The 16,604-nt window shown below is 39.3% G+C and overlaps 1 protein-coding gene and 1 long non-coding RNA gene across 4 annotated transcripts in view; both read left to right on the top strand.

The window, feature by feature from the left end:
- Window positions 1–228: 228 nt before the first annotated feature.
- The window catches only part of slc4a5b (solute carrier family 4 member 5b), a 77,307-nt gene continuing 60,931 nt past the window's right edge, over window positions 229–16,604 (top strand). For all 3 annotated transcript variants that reach the window (XM_038304229.1, XM_038304227.1, XM_038304228.1), the window contains exons 1-2: window positions 229–292; window positions 3,115–3,333. In XM_038304229.1, coding sequence (XP_038160157.1) covers window positions 229–292; window positions 3,115–3,333 — 283 coding nt within the window. The remainder of the gene's footprint in view (window positions 293–3,114; window positions 3,334–16,604) is intronic.
- LOC119795965 lies at window positions 9,489–10,029 on the top strand. The gene is made up of 3 exons (XR_005282398.1): window positions 9,489–9,609; window positions 9,695–9,761; window positions 9,869–10,029. It is a non-coding gene; the product is annotated as an uncharacterized LOC119795965 (long non-coding RNA).

Here is a 16,604-nt window from a genome sequence, read left to right as displayed (position 1 = left end):
CAAAGCAGTCTTATTATAATAATGACTTTAAAAGGTGAAATTATGAATTTCAATCTCTTAAGTATAGTGTACCATGTGCATTTTTTATTTTTTAAGTAGAGGACATGGGCTTCCTTAGATTGCAAGATATCTGAGGATTGAGGTTAAGTGTGACAATTGGTCAAAGTACATTCAAATTTATCTTTCCCTTGTTAATTTCTCTTTTGATTTTAAATTGTACATTCCAGGATGGACCACAATGACTGGCAGCGGGGAAGGAGTAGAGGCCACAGGCACCATGATGACGATGATGGTGAGTCCAAATGAAGGTCTGTTTGGTTTGGCTACAGGAGACTAAATGAAGGAATTCCAGCTGTAGCTTTGTTATGGAAAATTGTAAAACAAATTAAGGCATGATGTCAACTATGTATAAAACATCTACTGGTTATTTTTTAGGGTTATTTAATCTTTCTCGTTGCTTATTTAATAAGCCAGAGGTGGATAGAGAGGACAGTGAGGCAGATGAACACAGGAACACCAGAGATATTAGTGAGAAGACCAGAGACTCATGTAAGACAGAGGTTCCCAAGCTTTTCAACCACCAAAACAGCTATAGCTTCCTTTGGCAAACTAACAGACAATTACTTTTATCCCAATTTTATTATTGTTACAATTGTTTCAATTCAGAATATAAACAAATATTTTTTTTTTCAGTTTTTACTATTGTATTTCCACCTGAATAATATACACTAACTAAACATCACAACTGTGGATCTGTGGACCGCAGTGGCTGCAGGGTGTTTGGGGCACCACCCATTCACTGACACTCTGGGGGGAGAAATCCAGGTAAGTGACCACAATCATCTGATGGGAGATGATTTTCAGAGTGAGTCACTTACCTGGTTACACAGTTCAGTCCATCCTCTCAGAGGAAGGCAGGATACTGCCAAAAAAACTGCAGCACAGAGTGTCCCTGATGCAGCAAGCTCAGTAAGGAGGCAGGAATTGGATCCAGGTAAGGGAAAACAGATCAGACAGGAGCAGTTCTGGAATTCAGGAGGCGCAGCCCGGTCAGGGGTTCAATCCAAACAGGAACAGACAGATCCAGGGTTCCAGGTATCCACAGAGCATTCAGGTAGGTTCAAAGTTCCAATAAGTCCGGTAACGAGCTCAGACAGAAATGCACAGATGCAGACAGGCAGGCTCAGCAGTTGAGGGACAGAGACAAGGCATGGTACTAGGATAACTGGAAAACTTTAAACTGTACTCCTCCTTGGAGCCTGGACTACTGGACTTTAAACTGGCCTAATCCAAAACCCAGGACATGTTCGAAAGACAAGACAAACACTAAAACCCTCTAAAACCACTGGCCTCCGCGGACGGGGACATAAACCTTGGAATAACTCACACTAATGAAACAGACAAACAACAACCAAACATCAAACAATGATCTAGCCCCGATAGCTGGGCTGAGCCTAATATAAAGCAGAACAAGCAGGTGGAGGATATGAGTGATAATTAGAGACTGGGCAGAGTTAGGCAGGCGAATGATGTGAAGAATAAGGTCAGCTATCAGGGCAGATCATGACACCAACATAACATCTAGAAGTCCAGCTAATCTACAGTTGGGAGTTATTACTGGAGGTACTGAACACATAGTGGTTAATAAGTTTTATAATAAAATGGAAATTGGTTTGGAAAGTTTCTTCTGCCTCAATTCCCTCAATTTTTGCCTTCATATTATTTGTATTTATTTTCTAATTTTTTTTACATCTTTACCTGAATTCGCACATCTTGGTTTGTCATACATCATTTGAAGCCTCTTGATAACATGCGGATCATTGCATCTTTTTCTCTGCTTCTACGCACCAGGACAGAAATCTATGTAGATGTACAGTACTATGAGCAGCAATGGAAAACAGGATATGACATCACACAAGCAAAGTTCTGGATGACCATTTAGGCTATGCAGAGGCGCACCTTTTCAACAGGCAAACCAAGCAACTGCTTGGAGCCCCGAGCCGCTGGGGGGCCCCCGAGAGCCAGCTACTGTACACCCGGTAGATAAACAGAAACAGGCGAGCATGAAGTGGCAACGCTATAGTAACTGAGGAGATGCACAACTGCATATAAAAATTCAGATTGGATGGAATGTTGATTGACATTGGCTTTGCCCAGTCAAAATCCAGCCCTGCCCAGGTGGATGACTTCCCTTAATGAAAATGAACGTAGCCTAGCGAATGGGTGACATTGTAGGCCTATCGTTCAGTAAATTGGAAAGCAATTATGTAACTCAGCTGAAGGAAAATGATTCATTTTCCATGTCTCAAGAGAGACTTTCAGGACTGGCGCTTATTTCTATAGAGTATAGTGTGCAAAGGTCTTTGGATCTGGAGGACTTATGTCTGCATTTGCACAAGCCAAGGCCCGTAAGCAGCAATTCTGGAAGCAGTATAGGACCCCAATCATTTCACTACACTTACTATAACTACTTTATATTTTGTACAGTTTATATTGGGTTTTTAAAGTAATTTACTGTTTTTTTTTTATTTTATTATACATTTATTTTGATTTATTAGTTTATTCTTTACTTTTATTCTTTTATATTTTCCAAAATAACAAGGCTGTTCATGTTTAGAACATTTGGAATAAAAAAAAAAGGTTTTATTTAATAAATTTTTCATTGGTGTCAGATTATTTATAGCCTAACATAATGGTGATGAACACTGGTCAGTAAGGCCCCCTAGGATTTTTTGCTTGGGGCCCCCACAGACTCTAGAATCGCCTCTGAGGCTATGTATACAGATATCCTCCTATACAATAGAGCAAATACTGTACTTTCTCTATGCATGTAATAATTGACTATAAGATACAAGTTTACTGTTTTCATCAGAGTGGCAGAAATAGGTTTCCATAGAGACAGAGCTCATTATAGGAAGTAATGGTTGGTTTAGGCCCAATGAAAACTGGGCTTATGGAAATTGAGAGGGAAAAAAAACTGTTACAACCCTCACAGGAAAATTCAATAAAAGCAAACAAAGAAAATCAAAAATAATAGATTTAACTACAAAATATGAAATGATATATTTTTTATAATTTGATGATTTACTAATATTCTCCTTTTTTCCTTGTCAGAGGCCCAACCATTCTACATCGGTGTTCCAGTTTCTCACAGACGGAAAAGACGCAGGCACCGCTCCAACACCAGCGACGTTGACCGTGACTCACGACATTTGCACTACGACCACCATGCGCACCACGAACGCTCCCACAGACAATATTACCATGACAAGGAGGAGTGCTACAATGACGACGGAGGCAGCACAGGGCAGCAGGAGCACCTTGATCCCACAGGTTAGTAACCACAGCACATCAGAGATCCAAAGAGAAACATCTTGAGATGAGACATTTGAAAACCAGGTTCCTCTAGAGAGGTAGAGGCTTTAACCTTTTAAAGCCTCTACTATAAAATAATTGACAGAAAATACAAATAAAATCAAATAAGATTTGTCTTTGATCTTTCTGACAAATGAAATAAAAAAACATACATTTTGTATAATTGAAAATTTATTTGAAAATTTGAAACTTTAATTTGAAAATTTATTTGCAATGATGTTAATTAATTAAGCATTTCTGTATAATCTTTTATACGTTCTCTCTTTGCTACATTTGCCTGATTCACTGCACAAATGGTCTAGAAATAAGTGAAATTAATCTTAATTTGAGTTGGTAAATAGGATGATTTGCCAATGGAATTAGTATTTTTACTTTTAAAATAGGATTATTAGATAATATGTGCTTGAAAAAAGACAATGCAATTGCTTTTTCTTATTTTAGATGTAAATTGTTTTGTTCCCTTTGCAAAGTGTCTCACTTACCTCCTCAATACAAGAAAAAATGCATTTATTTTAGGAAAAAATGACTTATTTAGATCTTAATTTTTTTTTGCAATGTTGGGTAAATCAAGGTTTTAAGAACGAAAATATCATATTGGCACCTAACATGGGACATCTTTATTTCACAAATAAGGGAATGACATTTTGAGCACTTAGACAAAAAAAAAAAAAAAAAAAAAAATATATATATATATAAAAAAAAAATAATAATAAAAAAAAATAATAAAAATATACAAAGAAATAAAAATATTACAAAAAAATAAAAAATGAGCACTGAAGAAAATATAATCGAGCCCCCTTCAAACACTTCATCCCCTCCAATGATAATGCCTCCTAATCGCTCCACAGCATACTCTCTCCTAGACATGGAGTTGACTGGTCTGGATTTGGTGTTGGGTTCTCCTTTATCACCACAGCCTCCTCCGCAGGTTCAAGCAGAGACAAAGGCTGCACCAGAAGTTCTGGACCTAAAAGCAACCATGGAGGAAGTAAAGTCCTGTTTTAAAAAGGAGATGAGCAATATGAGAGATTCAACAATAAAACATGTAGAGGAAATCATTCAAGTCAATGCAAAGCAACAATATGAACGCATGGACTCACAGTTTGAGTATTTACTCACACAAACAAAAGCAACCCTTGGCTGGAGATTGAAGCATCAACAAACTGAGCTGCTAAAGGAATTCAGCAAGCTACTTGTCCCGGTTACAACCAGCATTTCCACTTTGCAAGATGATGTTTCTCGCCTAAAGGGAGAGCTCATGTCTTTGCAACTATCCATAAAGACTATGACTGAGGACATTAGAGCCGGAATCAAACCAGCTCAAACCTGTCAACAGAATACAGAAATGGATCAAACTGCACAGACAATCTACCATAGCCTAACAGAAACAACATCACTTACCAGCAAACCCCGGTGGGAATCTACTGCTCAGCCTGGGATGACAGGTGTCCAAGTAGCACCAGGTGGCGCTACCTTTTTACTTAATAGAAGTCGAGACCTGGGGAAAAGTCCTGTTAAATTGTTATTTCCAACTTATGGAAAATTAGAAGACACCCCCGACCCTCTGCAGTATCTGGAACGCTGTGAGGATTATTTGGCCCTTCATTCCTTAACTGATGAGGAACTCATGGCTACCCTACGGAATGTGTTGCATGGCACAGCCAGAGATTGGTGGGACGTAGCCAGACACAAGGTGCATACCTGGACTGACTTCCGAAGACAGTTCCAGGCTGCTTTTCTTTCTGAAGATTATGAGCTTGCAGAACGTGTAAGGACCAGAGTCCAAGGAGAGAATGAAAGCATCAGGGATTTTGTGTACATGTACCAATCCCTATGCAGACGCTGGAAACCACAAATTTCAGAGGAAGAAATTGTCAAGCTGCTTCTGAAAAACATAAATCCAACACTGGCCAGTCAGCTAAGGAGTAGTAGGCTAACTACTGTGGATGAACTTGTCCGCCTGGGACAACAGCTAGAGAAGGATCGAGAACATCAGCAACAGTATGAGTACCGGAAACAAGCAAGTTTACCATCTAAAATAAATGAACCTAAACCTCATGACAATGAAAACACAGTAAGGCAAAGACAACCAAATTACAACCGAAATAACAATCGGCCACACCAACCATTCTGCTGGCGTTGTAAAGGAAATCATCCTCCAGCAACTTGCCCCCATGGTGGTAACAATCGATCATTTTCTCCAAACCTCCCTCAGCCAAGTAGCAGTTCATCCCAACTCCCATCAGCTCAAAGTTCAGCAACTCTTGGTTCCCTCACAAACTCTCAACTTCTGGACCAAACCTGTTCTCCAGCCACATCAACAACTAAACCTCTGCCTTCTCAGTTGATGGTTCCCATCACCGTCAGTTCCTGGAAAGGAGCTGCTATCTTGGACACAGGTTCTTCTTATACTCTGATGAATGAGAGAGTATGGAATGAAATCAATGGAGTGATAAAGCCTTGGACGAGAGGACCATTATATTTGGCTGATGGTGAAGGACGGCATCCCCTGGGATGGAGCGAAATCACTATCACATTGCAAAAACAGTCAATCACCTTACCATGCGTTATTCTATCTGCTCAAAACCTCACTTTTCCTGCTGTCCTTGGTCTTGATTTCATCTCCCTCTCTGGCCTGCAGTTTGATGTGTCAGAAAAACGTTATTGGTTAAAGTTCAACAGAAAACAACATTACAACTTTCTTCAAGAGTTTGCATGTTGGCCAAATGAACCCCATCAGCAACTTGCCTTTTTCTCTGCAGTGGCTCCTGCTACTCTGGTTGCCCTTGGGACCAATGATGAACTGTTGCAGAGGGTAGTTCACACTACACACCTGGATGACTTTGGGAAACAGTCATTGTTATGCCAACTGCGTAACAATTCTGATGTATGTACCACAGAGTTGGGCTGCACGAATGTACTTACTCACAAGATTTACCTTTCTCAAGATGTGCCAATTAAACAAAAACCATATCGAGTCTCACCTGCTAAACTTCAGATGATTAGGGAGCATGTAGATGAAATGCTGGAGAATGACATCATTGAACCATCCACATCTCCATACGCCGCTCCTGTTGTCTTGGTGCCTAAAAAAAATGACCCCAAACTACGTTTTTGTGTCGACTTCAGAAAACTAAATGCAGTCACACATACAGATGCATATCCATTGCCAAACATTCAGGAAATCCTGGAGTCTCTTTCTGGAGCAGTGATTTTCACTACACTAGACTTGAACAGTGGTTACTGGCAAGTCCGCATGGATCCAGAAAGCTGTGAAAAAACTGCATTTGTCTGTCCATATGGCCTCTTCCAATTTAAGGTTATGCCATTTGGCCTGAAAAATGCTCCAGCTACATTTCAACGACTTATGGAAGTAGTATTGGGTGAACTCAGAGGTAAAATTTGTTTTGTATATTTGGATGACATCATCATTTACTCAACCACTTACCATCAGCACAGTGCCGATATACAAGCCGTGTTGGACAAACTTCGTGAAGCCAACCTTACAGTCAACATGAAGAAAAGCCAGTTTTTCCGTTCCTCCATAAAATTTCTGGGACACATAGTATCCTCATCTGGTGTTGAGGTAGATCCAGACAAGATTAAAGCCATTCAAGAATTTCCTGTACCCCAGAATATTAAACAGCTTCAAAGATTTCTGGGAATGGCTGGCTGGTATCATCGTTTTGTGCCTGATTTTTCTGCCTTGACAGAACCACTCAATGCTCTAAAGCGAAAAGGAGTCAAATTCCTTTGGACACCATCTTGCCAAAAATCATTTGATGCTCTGAAAACTCACCTGGTCTCTCCACCCATTCTGGGTCATCCAGATTTCAAACTGCCATTCATTGTTTATACTGATGCTAGTGATGTGGGTTTGGGAGCCGTTCTAGCTCAGCAGACTGGGTTAGGCACCGAGCAAGTCCTGGCCTTTGCCAGCCGAACTCAAAATAAAGCTGAAAGGAACTACTCTACCACTGAGCAAGAATGTCTTGCTGTTGTTTGGGCCATTGAAAAGTGGAGATATTACCTTGAAGGACGACACTTCACCGTTGTGACTGACCATTCACCTCTGATCTGGGTTTTTAAAACTCATAAACCTAGCACTCGGCTGATCCGGTGGGCTCTTCGTCTGCAAGAATTCTCCTTCACAGTGGAATATCGAAAAGGAAAGTATAACACTGTTCCAGATGCTCTGTCACGAGCCCCAATCAATGCCTCTGACCATTCACCAGTTACCTGTGCTGTCGTACTCCGGTCGCAACGTGACACTTCTCACCCACTCCAAGTGACAGATGAGAACATCTGGAAGGCTCAGCAGCAGGATCCTTTCGCACAAAACATTTACCAACAAATAATGGACAAAGGAACAGTACATGAGTCGCCAACAATAAAGTACACTATCCTGGAAGACAAGGTTTACAGAGTTGTTCAATTACCACACAAAACTCTTTACCAAGTCTATATTCCACCATCACTCCGTCAACAGTTACTTCATCACAATCATAATGACCCTTTATCTGGACATTTTGGACGATACAAAACCTACAAACGGTTACAAGCCTTGGTGTATTGACCGAGGATGAGCATTGATGTTCGGGACTATGTGAGATCCTGTCAAGTCTGTCAAATGTACAAACCTGAAACCCGAAAAGCTCCTGGCAAGTTGCAACAGACAGAGGTGAGTGCACCATGGGAGATGTTGGGCGTGGACCTTATGGGACCCTTTCCACGGAGTTCTACTGGTAATGTCCATCTACTTGTTTTTGTGGATTATTTCTCACGGTGGGTTGAAATGTTTCCCCTCCGCAAAGCTACTGCAGAAATAATTTCCCAATACTTGACCAGAGAGATTTTGACACGATGGGGAGTGCCAACATACATTCTCTCTGATCAAGGTCCACAATTTATTTCTTCTGTATTCGAGGAGACCTGTAAAAGATGGAATCTCACACCAAAGAAAACCTCTGCATATCACCCACAAACTAACCTTACGGAGAGAGTTAATCGCAACATCAAGGCTATGCTCTCATCCTATGTCAGTAACAAACATAAGAGTTGGGATAAATACCTACCGGAATTTCGGTTTGCTTTAAACTCTGCAGTGCATGAATCTACTGGTGTGACTCCAGCTGAACTCAACATTGGACGACCTCTGAAAGGGCCTTTGGATGCAGAGCTGAGTCCAACCCTTTGTGACCCTGACACACCTGTCTATGCTACAGTAAAACAGATTGCTGAGCTCCGTGAATTTGCTGATGTCAATCTGAAAAAAGCTAAGCAGCGACAGAAACACAACTATGACCGTGGAAGAAGAGATGGAAACTTCTCAGAAAGAGACCGTGTATGGATTCGTTCACACCCTTTATCAAAGGCTGATCAATCTTTTATGGCCAAACTTGCTCCACGATGGAAAGGTCCTTACAGAATCATGAAAAGGACTGGCCCTGTAAATTATGAAGTGGTTCTGGAGGATACTGGAGAAGATCTCCGCGTGGTTCATATATCGCAGATCAAACCTTGTTTTCCTACAGCAGATGAAGTGGAAAAAGAGCAACACAGAAAAGTTCAGGAACTGTTCCATGAGGAAAGCGACCATGAAGATTTCCATGGTTTCACTTCTTCTGACTTTTAAATAAAAGTAGATAACTTCTAATAGAGAGTTGAGCATTTAAATTACCTCTCTCATAAGAATGTCAACACATTGATCGCATACAAAACAGCAAGCTTGGAGAAAATCTAAGATTGAAGGAATGAGGCGTATAAAGGATTTTTCACCCTACTAGCTCGGGACTTCTCAAGGGGGGGGGTGTGTGACAACCTGCTTGTTGCACAGAGCTGGCTGCACCGTTATTCATAAACCCTCCTGCTTCTTCACAGCTCAAGACACACCTTCTTTACGCCCATTTAACACATGCACTTACCTGATTGGTCCGCTGTTCAATCTGACTCCTAGCTCCAGTTTGAAAATGTCAGTGTCTCAGCAGACAGCGTAACAGAAACAGCTGCTGCTACTACGTCTGCATATTCCGTTCTATCGACCAGTAACAAAGTCAGTCCGAGGCCGTTTAATCCCTCGTGCTTTCAGTATTTTGCCACTGTTCTGGATCCCGCCGATCATTAAGGAAAAGGAGAAAACCAAACAAACAAAGAAACTTCATTCTGTGCTCCTGCCGTGCTGACGTGTCATCACAATTACCCGGAAGCCGGTGACATCACAGTTAAAGGTCCTCCGTAAGTGCTATACTTACTGATAATATAAATTAATAATTTTGCCCCATTACAAAAAATAAAATAAATTTTAAATATATTCATCTAGTGAAACCAACAACAGAAAACCTGTTCCAGCGCCTGCCTCTGAGCAAGATTATTTTCTCATCAGACCTGTAAGTCCATTCTATGTATGTTTGTTTGTGCTGTTTTTTTATGCAATTGTAGGACTTTTGTTGTGTATAGACACTTATGTTTTTTATTTTCTCTTGTTATTTCACAGCTCTTGCTGTGGGGCAATCTATATTGGAGCCCTAATCCGTTGGATTATAATGGACATTTATTTTTGGAGAAGAATTTTGTGATTATTTTTTGATGGCTATATATTTATTTTTCTTTTTGAAATACAAGGACTGTTAAGCCTAATTTTTTGTTGTCTTTTTGTGAAAAGTTTTCATTCCTTATTTGTAAGGGTCTACACACGCAAAAGTGTATGGTCCTTGTGTTTTTTCTTTTTAATACAGTTGCCAAACTCACCCAGAGCCATAGCTCTGTTGAACCGTCCATTCCACCTGCTCTTAGCAGCAATGACTTTATGGGATTCTTTATAAATAAGATTGATCTTATTAAAAATAAGATCATAAGCACTCCTCTATCCGCGATTGTACCTGAGGTAGTCATGGAATCTGAACTGGGTTTAGACTGCTTTGATCCAGTTGAACTCTCTGAATTAGCAAAATTATTGTCTTCATCTAAGCCTTCAACTTGTATGTTAGATCCAGTTCCAACCAGGTTATTTAAGGAGGTATTCCCTTTGATCTCCTCCTCCATTTTAGATGTGATTAATCTATCTCTGTTACAGGGATATGTACCTAAAGCTTTTAAGGTTGCTGTAATTAAACCTCTGCTTAAGAAACCGTCTCTTGACCCAGATGACTTGGTCAATTATAGACCTATATCCAATCTTCCTTTCTTATCCAAAATTCTTGAGAAAGTAGTTGCCAAACAAGTTTGCGATCACTTCCACCATAATGAACTTTTTGAAGAGTTTCAGTCTGGCTTTAGAGCTCATCATAGCACTGAAACAGCTCTGGTGAAAGTCACTAATGATATTCTCATGGCCTCAGATAATGGACTTGTATCTGTGCTCGTCCTGTTGGATCTTAGTGCTGCATTTGATACAGTTGACCATAATATTCTTTTAGAAAGACTTGAATATTTTGTTGGAATTAAAGGAACAGCACTAGACTGGTTTAAATCTTATCTATCTGATCGAATTCAGTTTGTTCATGTTAATGATAGATCTTCAACACGCTCAAAGGTTACCTGTGGAGTACCACAGGGATCAGTGCTAGGACCAATTCTCTTTACTTTATACATGCTCCCAATTGGTAGAATTATTAGACAGCATGGAATTAATTTCCACTGTTATGCTGATGATACCCAGCTATATCTGTCTATAAATCCAGATGAAGCTAACCCATTACATAGATTACAGGCATGTCTTGAAGACATAAAAACCTGGATGACTCTTAACTTTCTGCTTCTGAATGCAGACAAAACAGAAGTTATAGTCTTTGGACCAGAGTCTCTGAAAAAGAAACTGATTAGCCAGTCACTTCATTTGGATGGGATTAAACTGATTTCAGATAATAAAGTAAAAAATCTTGGTGTTGTTTTTGATCAGGACCTGTCATTTAGGTCCCATATCAAGGAGGTTTCTAGAATTTCCTTCTTTCATCTGAGGAACATTGCAAAAATTAGAAATATCCTGTCCAGGGGTGATGCTGAGAAACTAGTCCATGCATTTGTTACTTCAAGGCTGGACTATTGTAATTCTTTACTATCAGGAAGTCCACAAACTGTAGTTAAAAGCCTTCAGCTGATCCAAAATGCTGCAGCCAGAGTTCTAATGAAAATTAAAAAGAGAGATCATATCTCGCCTATCCTGGCTTCTCTTCATTGGCTTCCTGTTAAATCAAGAATAGAATTTAAAATCCTCCTTCTCACATATAAAGCCTTAAATGGCCAAGCTCCATCTTATATCAGAGATCTGATTGTTCCTTATGTTCCTAACAGAGCACTTCGCTCTCAATCTGCAGGTTTACTAGTGGTTCCTAGAATTTCTAAAAGTAGAATGGGAGGCAGATCTTTTAGTTATCAGGCTCCTCTCCTGTGGAACCAACTACCAGTTTTAGTCCGTGAGGCAGACACCCTGTCTACTTTTAAGGCTAGGCTTAAAACTTTCCTTTTTGATAAAGCTTATAGTTAGAGTGGCTCAGGTTATCCTGAGCTATCTCTATAGTTATGCTGCTATAGGCTTAGACTTTTGGAGGACATAGGGACCCCCATTTCATCATTCTGCTTCATTCTCTCTCTGTTCTCCTATTCTGCAGAATCTGTTAGTTCAATCTCTAACCTTCTGCTCTCTCTGCTTTTCCTCAGAGTAGCTTTGCCTCGTCTGTTCCTGTTTGGCTGTGACGTCATCCTGGAAAGAAACATCAGCTGTGCTGCTTCTATCAACACCCTTGTTTATAGATGTTGGAGATCGGCCTGTTTTCCAGTGTGGTCCTGTTTCTCTGACCGTGACTGAGTGGATGTGCTTTCTTCGTCCTCTGGCATGGGAGCTGCCTTGGAGCTCGTCTGCCTGGCTGTGTGTTTCCTGGACGGGGCCGCCTTTTACAGCTGCTTTTTGTATCTCTGCTTCTGTCTCCTTGAACCCCAGTCGGCCTCGGCAGATGGCCGCTCACACTGAGCCTGGTTCTGCTGGAGGTTTCTTCCTGTTAAAAGGGAGTTTTTCCTCTCCACTGTCGCTACAAGCATGCTTAGTGTGGGGGATTGTATTTGAGTCAATGAGTCAATGCAATCAACTGGTTTTCCTTAGATAGAAAACTTTGTATCAATTTGATCTGGTTGAACTGTAAAGTGCCTTGAGATGACATGTGTTGTGAATTTGGCGCTATATAAATAAACTGAATTGAATTGAATTGAATTGTGTGACTGGTTTAAAAATCTATATATATTGATCCTACTTGTCAGGAGGGATACCTGACTGGCACCGCTAAAAAGTGACAAATACCCTGTTAAAAAAAAAACTAAAACTAAAATAATTAACCTTGTAAAAACCGTCACAACTGTACCCAAGTACATTTTTCTGATATTTTTACTTTACTTTACTACTTATTTTTATGGCGACTTTTTATTTCTACTCCTTACATTTTTACACAAATATCTGTACCGTACTTTCTACTCCTTACATTTTAAAAAATTGGCTCGTTACTTTAGTTTTGAATCATTTCAATGGAGTTACCGTTATTATTTTTCACGTCATCAATACCAAATTCAATCTAATTGGATGGGAATCTACGTTGCATTTGAAGCACCACTACAAGATGAATCGACAGATTCGGCGGTATTCATTCGCGGCAAATCATTGCAGCTTGGTGGCGGTGGCGTTAGCATAGTAGTATGGACGACGAGATGATTGAAAATGAACACAACGGAGATCTAGTCCTATTGGCAGACATCCATTTAAAATGTAGGCAACGGCATGAAAAAAGTGGTTTCTACTTTTACTTTTATACTTTAAGTAAATTTACAAGCCTGTACTTTGTTACTTTTACTTGAGTAAAGAAGTTTAATCAGTACTTCCACTTTTACCAGAGTATTTTTTAACACAAGTATCTGTACTTTTACTCAAGTACGGAAAGTGAGTACTTTTGCCATCTCTGCTTGTCTCCCTTGTTGCTCATTACTTTTGTCATTGAAATAAGGAGATCGGGCCAAGTTGCAACATTTTTGATTTAACCAATAAGTATTCAGCTAGATTGATTGGAATCTAGGCAAGGCCAGGCAAGTTTATTTGTAGGGAACAGTTTAGTAAAGAGTGAATTGTGCTTAGAATGAATTAAACAGTAAACTAGAAGGACAACAAAAGGAGAATAAAAGCAAGTGAAAATAAAAACAAGATGAAAGCAGGTAGGGAGTTCTGAGTAATTCTCAAAACCTTTTTTTGATTTTGAAGTTTCTCAAATATTCTGGATTTAATTTTGTTAAAATTGCCATTTGAAAAAAAATGGGAATTGTGTCTCCACATTAACCGAACCTTTATGCAGCCATTTATGAAGGTGTGCGATCTTGTTCAGATGTTCATTGTTCTTCTTTGCTAAAGGACTTAGCTCCTAAGAGAATGCATGCACTACACTGCAAAAAAAAATTAATCCAAAAAAGCAATTTTTTCTTAAAATAGGTGCATTTTTTCTTGAATTAAGGATTTAAGTTAGACACTTTGCCAATGGAACAAGACAATTTACACTTAAAATAAGAAAAAACGATTGCATTGTCTTATTTCAAGTGCACAATATCTAGATACCTTATTTTAAGAGTAAAAATACTCATTCCATTGGCAAAGAATCTTATTTACCTGCGAAAATTAATGATACATACCATTAATTTAAGACAATTTTACTAATTTTTAAAATTGTTTCTGCAGTGTAATGTTTTCGTACATTCAGTACATTCTTGGCAAGAACACAGGAAAGTATGGATTCGGGGAGAACGAAGCATGCAGCATAAATATGGGTTATTTGGAACAGAAGCATACTCATTTATTACCATTTTTAATGCTAGTCTGGAGCTGCATTTCACCTCCTGTTATAATTTGTAGTGTTGCACCATTGCCATTTTTTTTTTTTTTTTGCCATTTTTCGGCTGATATTGATACCATCTGCTTTAAATTGATATGTGTGTGCATATATGAAGAACTGCATACTACTTGGATGTAAAATAATTGTCATCATGGCTTTGTCAAGCTGCTGCCTACCTTTGTGAAACAAGAAAAAGACTAATACAAAGTAAATCCTGTAGAACTTTGTATTTCCTACCTGGAATGGGTGACAATAGTTGAATAAACTTTTGGCTCTCAAAATGGTATTTGTTGGTACTCGACCATACCGATATCACCATTTCAGTGCTGGATCGGGGCCCCGCCCGATACTGGTATTGTATCGTTGCAACACTAATTAATAGTCTCTAGATAAAACTAAATAATGACTTTTTTTCATTTAGTGGAGGAACAGTAATGAACACAGTCAGATAAACACAAATGGAATGAACTTTTGACCCAAAAAAAAAAATAATAATCACCATAAGAGCCAGCTTTTTTTCACACTATGCCAAGAGAGGGCTGTTGCAGACGGGCTAACCTTAGCCCTGGATGTGGTTAGCCTCAGAGGACGCCGATTGCTACGGTCCTCTCGACATCGGACCTTTTTAAAAATTACACTCTAAAAGAGTAAGTGGACATATATATAAATGAAGATCACCCCAAAAGATCTTAAATTGACTTTTATAAGAAAACAGCGACAGAAAAGGGAACTTTTAAGTTAATATTTAAAGCTCTGTGAGCGCTGCACTCGAAGCTGCTGCTGCCGCAGTGCATGCTGGGAAAGCTTTCAATCTTGAGAGAGGACAAGTCTGCTCTGATGCATGCTGGGTAAAGATGGAGGGGCGTGAACAACATCCGGGGACTTTGTCCTTTCACTGTCTGTTGTTCTTGTGATTTGGAACAGTACTAGGGCTGAGGGGTGATGACGTTTCACGAGCACATGAGAACGCACAATTACATATAATGAGAAACGGCCAGACCTCTGTTGACTCCTCAAGATGTAGAGGGAAAGCAGTTCTACTCCGGTCTCTACTGGACGTACCAACTTAAGCTCAAGTTAAGCAACCGAAAAAGACAACTTTCTAATGTTTTATGAGATTTTTTTTATTTCTACTTTATTAATTTTACTTTTTACTTTTGTTTGCCCTCTATGAATAGCCTTTAGCATTACAGCTGGCAATTCTTAATTATCATTTATACATCCGTCTCCACAGCTTAGAGTTTCAGCTTTCTTTTATGGCCACACTCAAACTGCCTGTAGCAAATGCAATCTGCTCATTTTAATTGCCGGAAAAGAAATTGGTTTGGATTTCTTAACATCTGTGCAGCAATCTTTGTAGATCCCCAGCAACGTGTTGCACACATAAAACCCAATTATGAATAACCAATTTAACCCTTTATAGCAGGGGTCTTCAACCTATTCCAGGCCAAGGACCCCAAACTGATGGTGAGATGGAGCGGGGACCCCCTAATTATATATATTGTATGAAATTGTGTTATATCAAACTGGTCCTATAGTCACTCTATTACAGATAGAGTAATGTAACGAAAGTAATTTCCCCCAGGGATTATTAAAGTATTTCGGATTCTGATTCCTGGTTGATGGGACAGGCAGTGTTGTAGTACTCGAGATCGGTCTTGGTCTCAAGACCATTTTTTGATGGTCTCGTCTCGGACTTGACCGCATTTGGTCTTGGTCTTGTCTCGGGTGCTGAGGACTCGGCATTTTATTTCAAGACCGGTCAAGACCACAACTGTGGAAATAACACTAATCATCAGAATATTATCAGTTTCTTTAAGATCCTTCTTTTTATTGGATGCTTCGATTCAAATCCAAGCAATAACCTGTCTCATTGATAAATGCAGTGAAGGAGATCAATCTATTTTTTCAACAAATTATCTCTCATAACATATTTTCACAACTTGGTGACAGATATAGATTTATTTAAGAAAAGTTATATAATATAGCTTTAATCTGTATATGAGAGAGAAACAAGAGAAATTACTGGATTTTTTTCAGTTTTACACATTTTACAGAATTTTGCACATTGTTTTGAAATAGCACATTTAAAAACAACATAAATGTATGTACTGTTCATGAACGGCAGAGAAAATAAAATTTTGATCGACTTTGATTAATTGTTTGAAATTCTGTGATTACTACACAGAAGTACTAAATAAAGATGTTAATGTTTAGTCCAGTTCTGTGTGTTAAATATCTAGGTGTTTTATGTGAACGTGGGTCTTTCAGATCAATTTTTGTGATTTTGATCATGTTTCACATTTTATTGTCACATACTGGCGCTGGTCTTGGTCTTGACTCGGTCTCGGACCCTAAAAGTCTTGGTCTTGT

The sequence above is a fragment of the Cyprinodon tularosa genome, unplaced genomic scaffold (genome assembly GCF_016077235.1).
Source record: "Cyprinodon tularosa strain WSP-4 unplaced genomic scaffold, ASM1607723v1 ctg529, whole genome shotgun sequence".
Lineage (NCBI taxonomy): Eukaryota > Metazoa > Chordata > Actinopteri > Cyprinodontiformes > Cyprinodontidae > Cyprinodon > Cyprinodon tularosa.
Note: the sequence above shows the minus strand (reverse complement) of the source record. Positions and strands in the feature narration are given on the sequence as shown.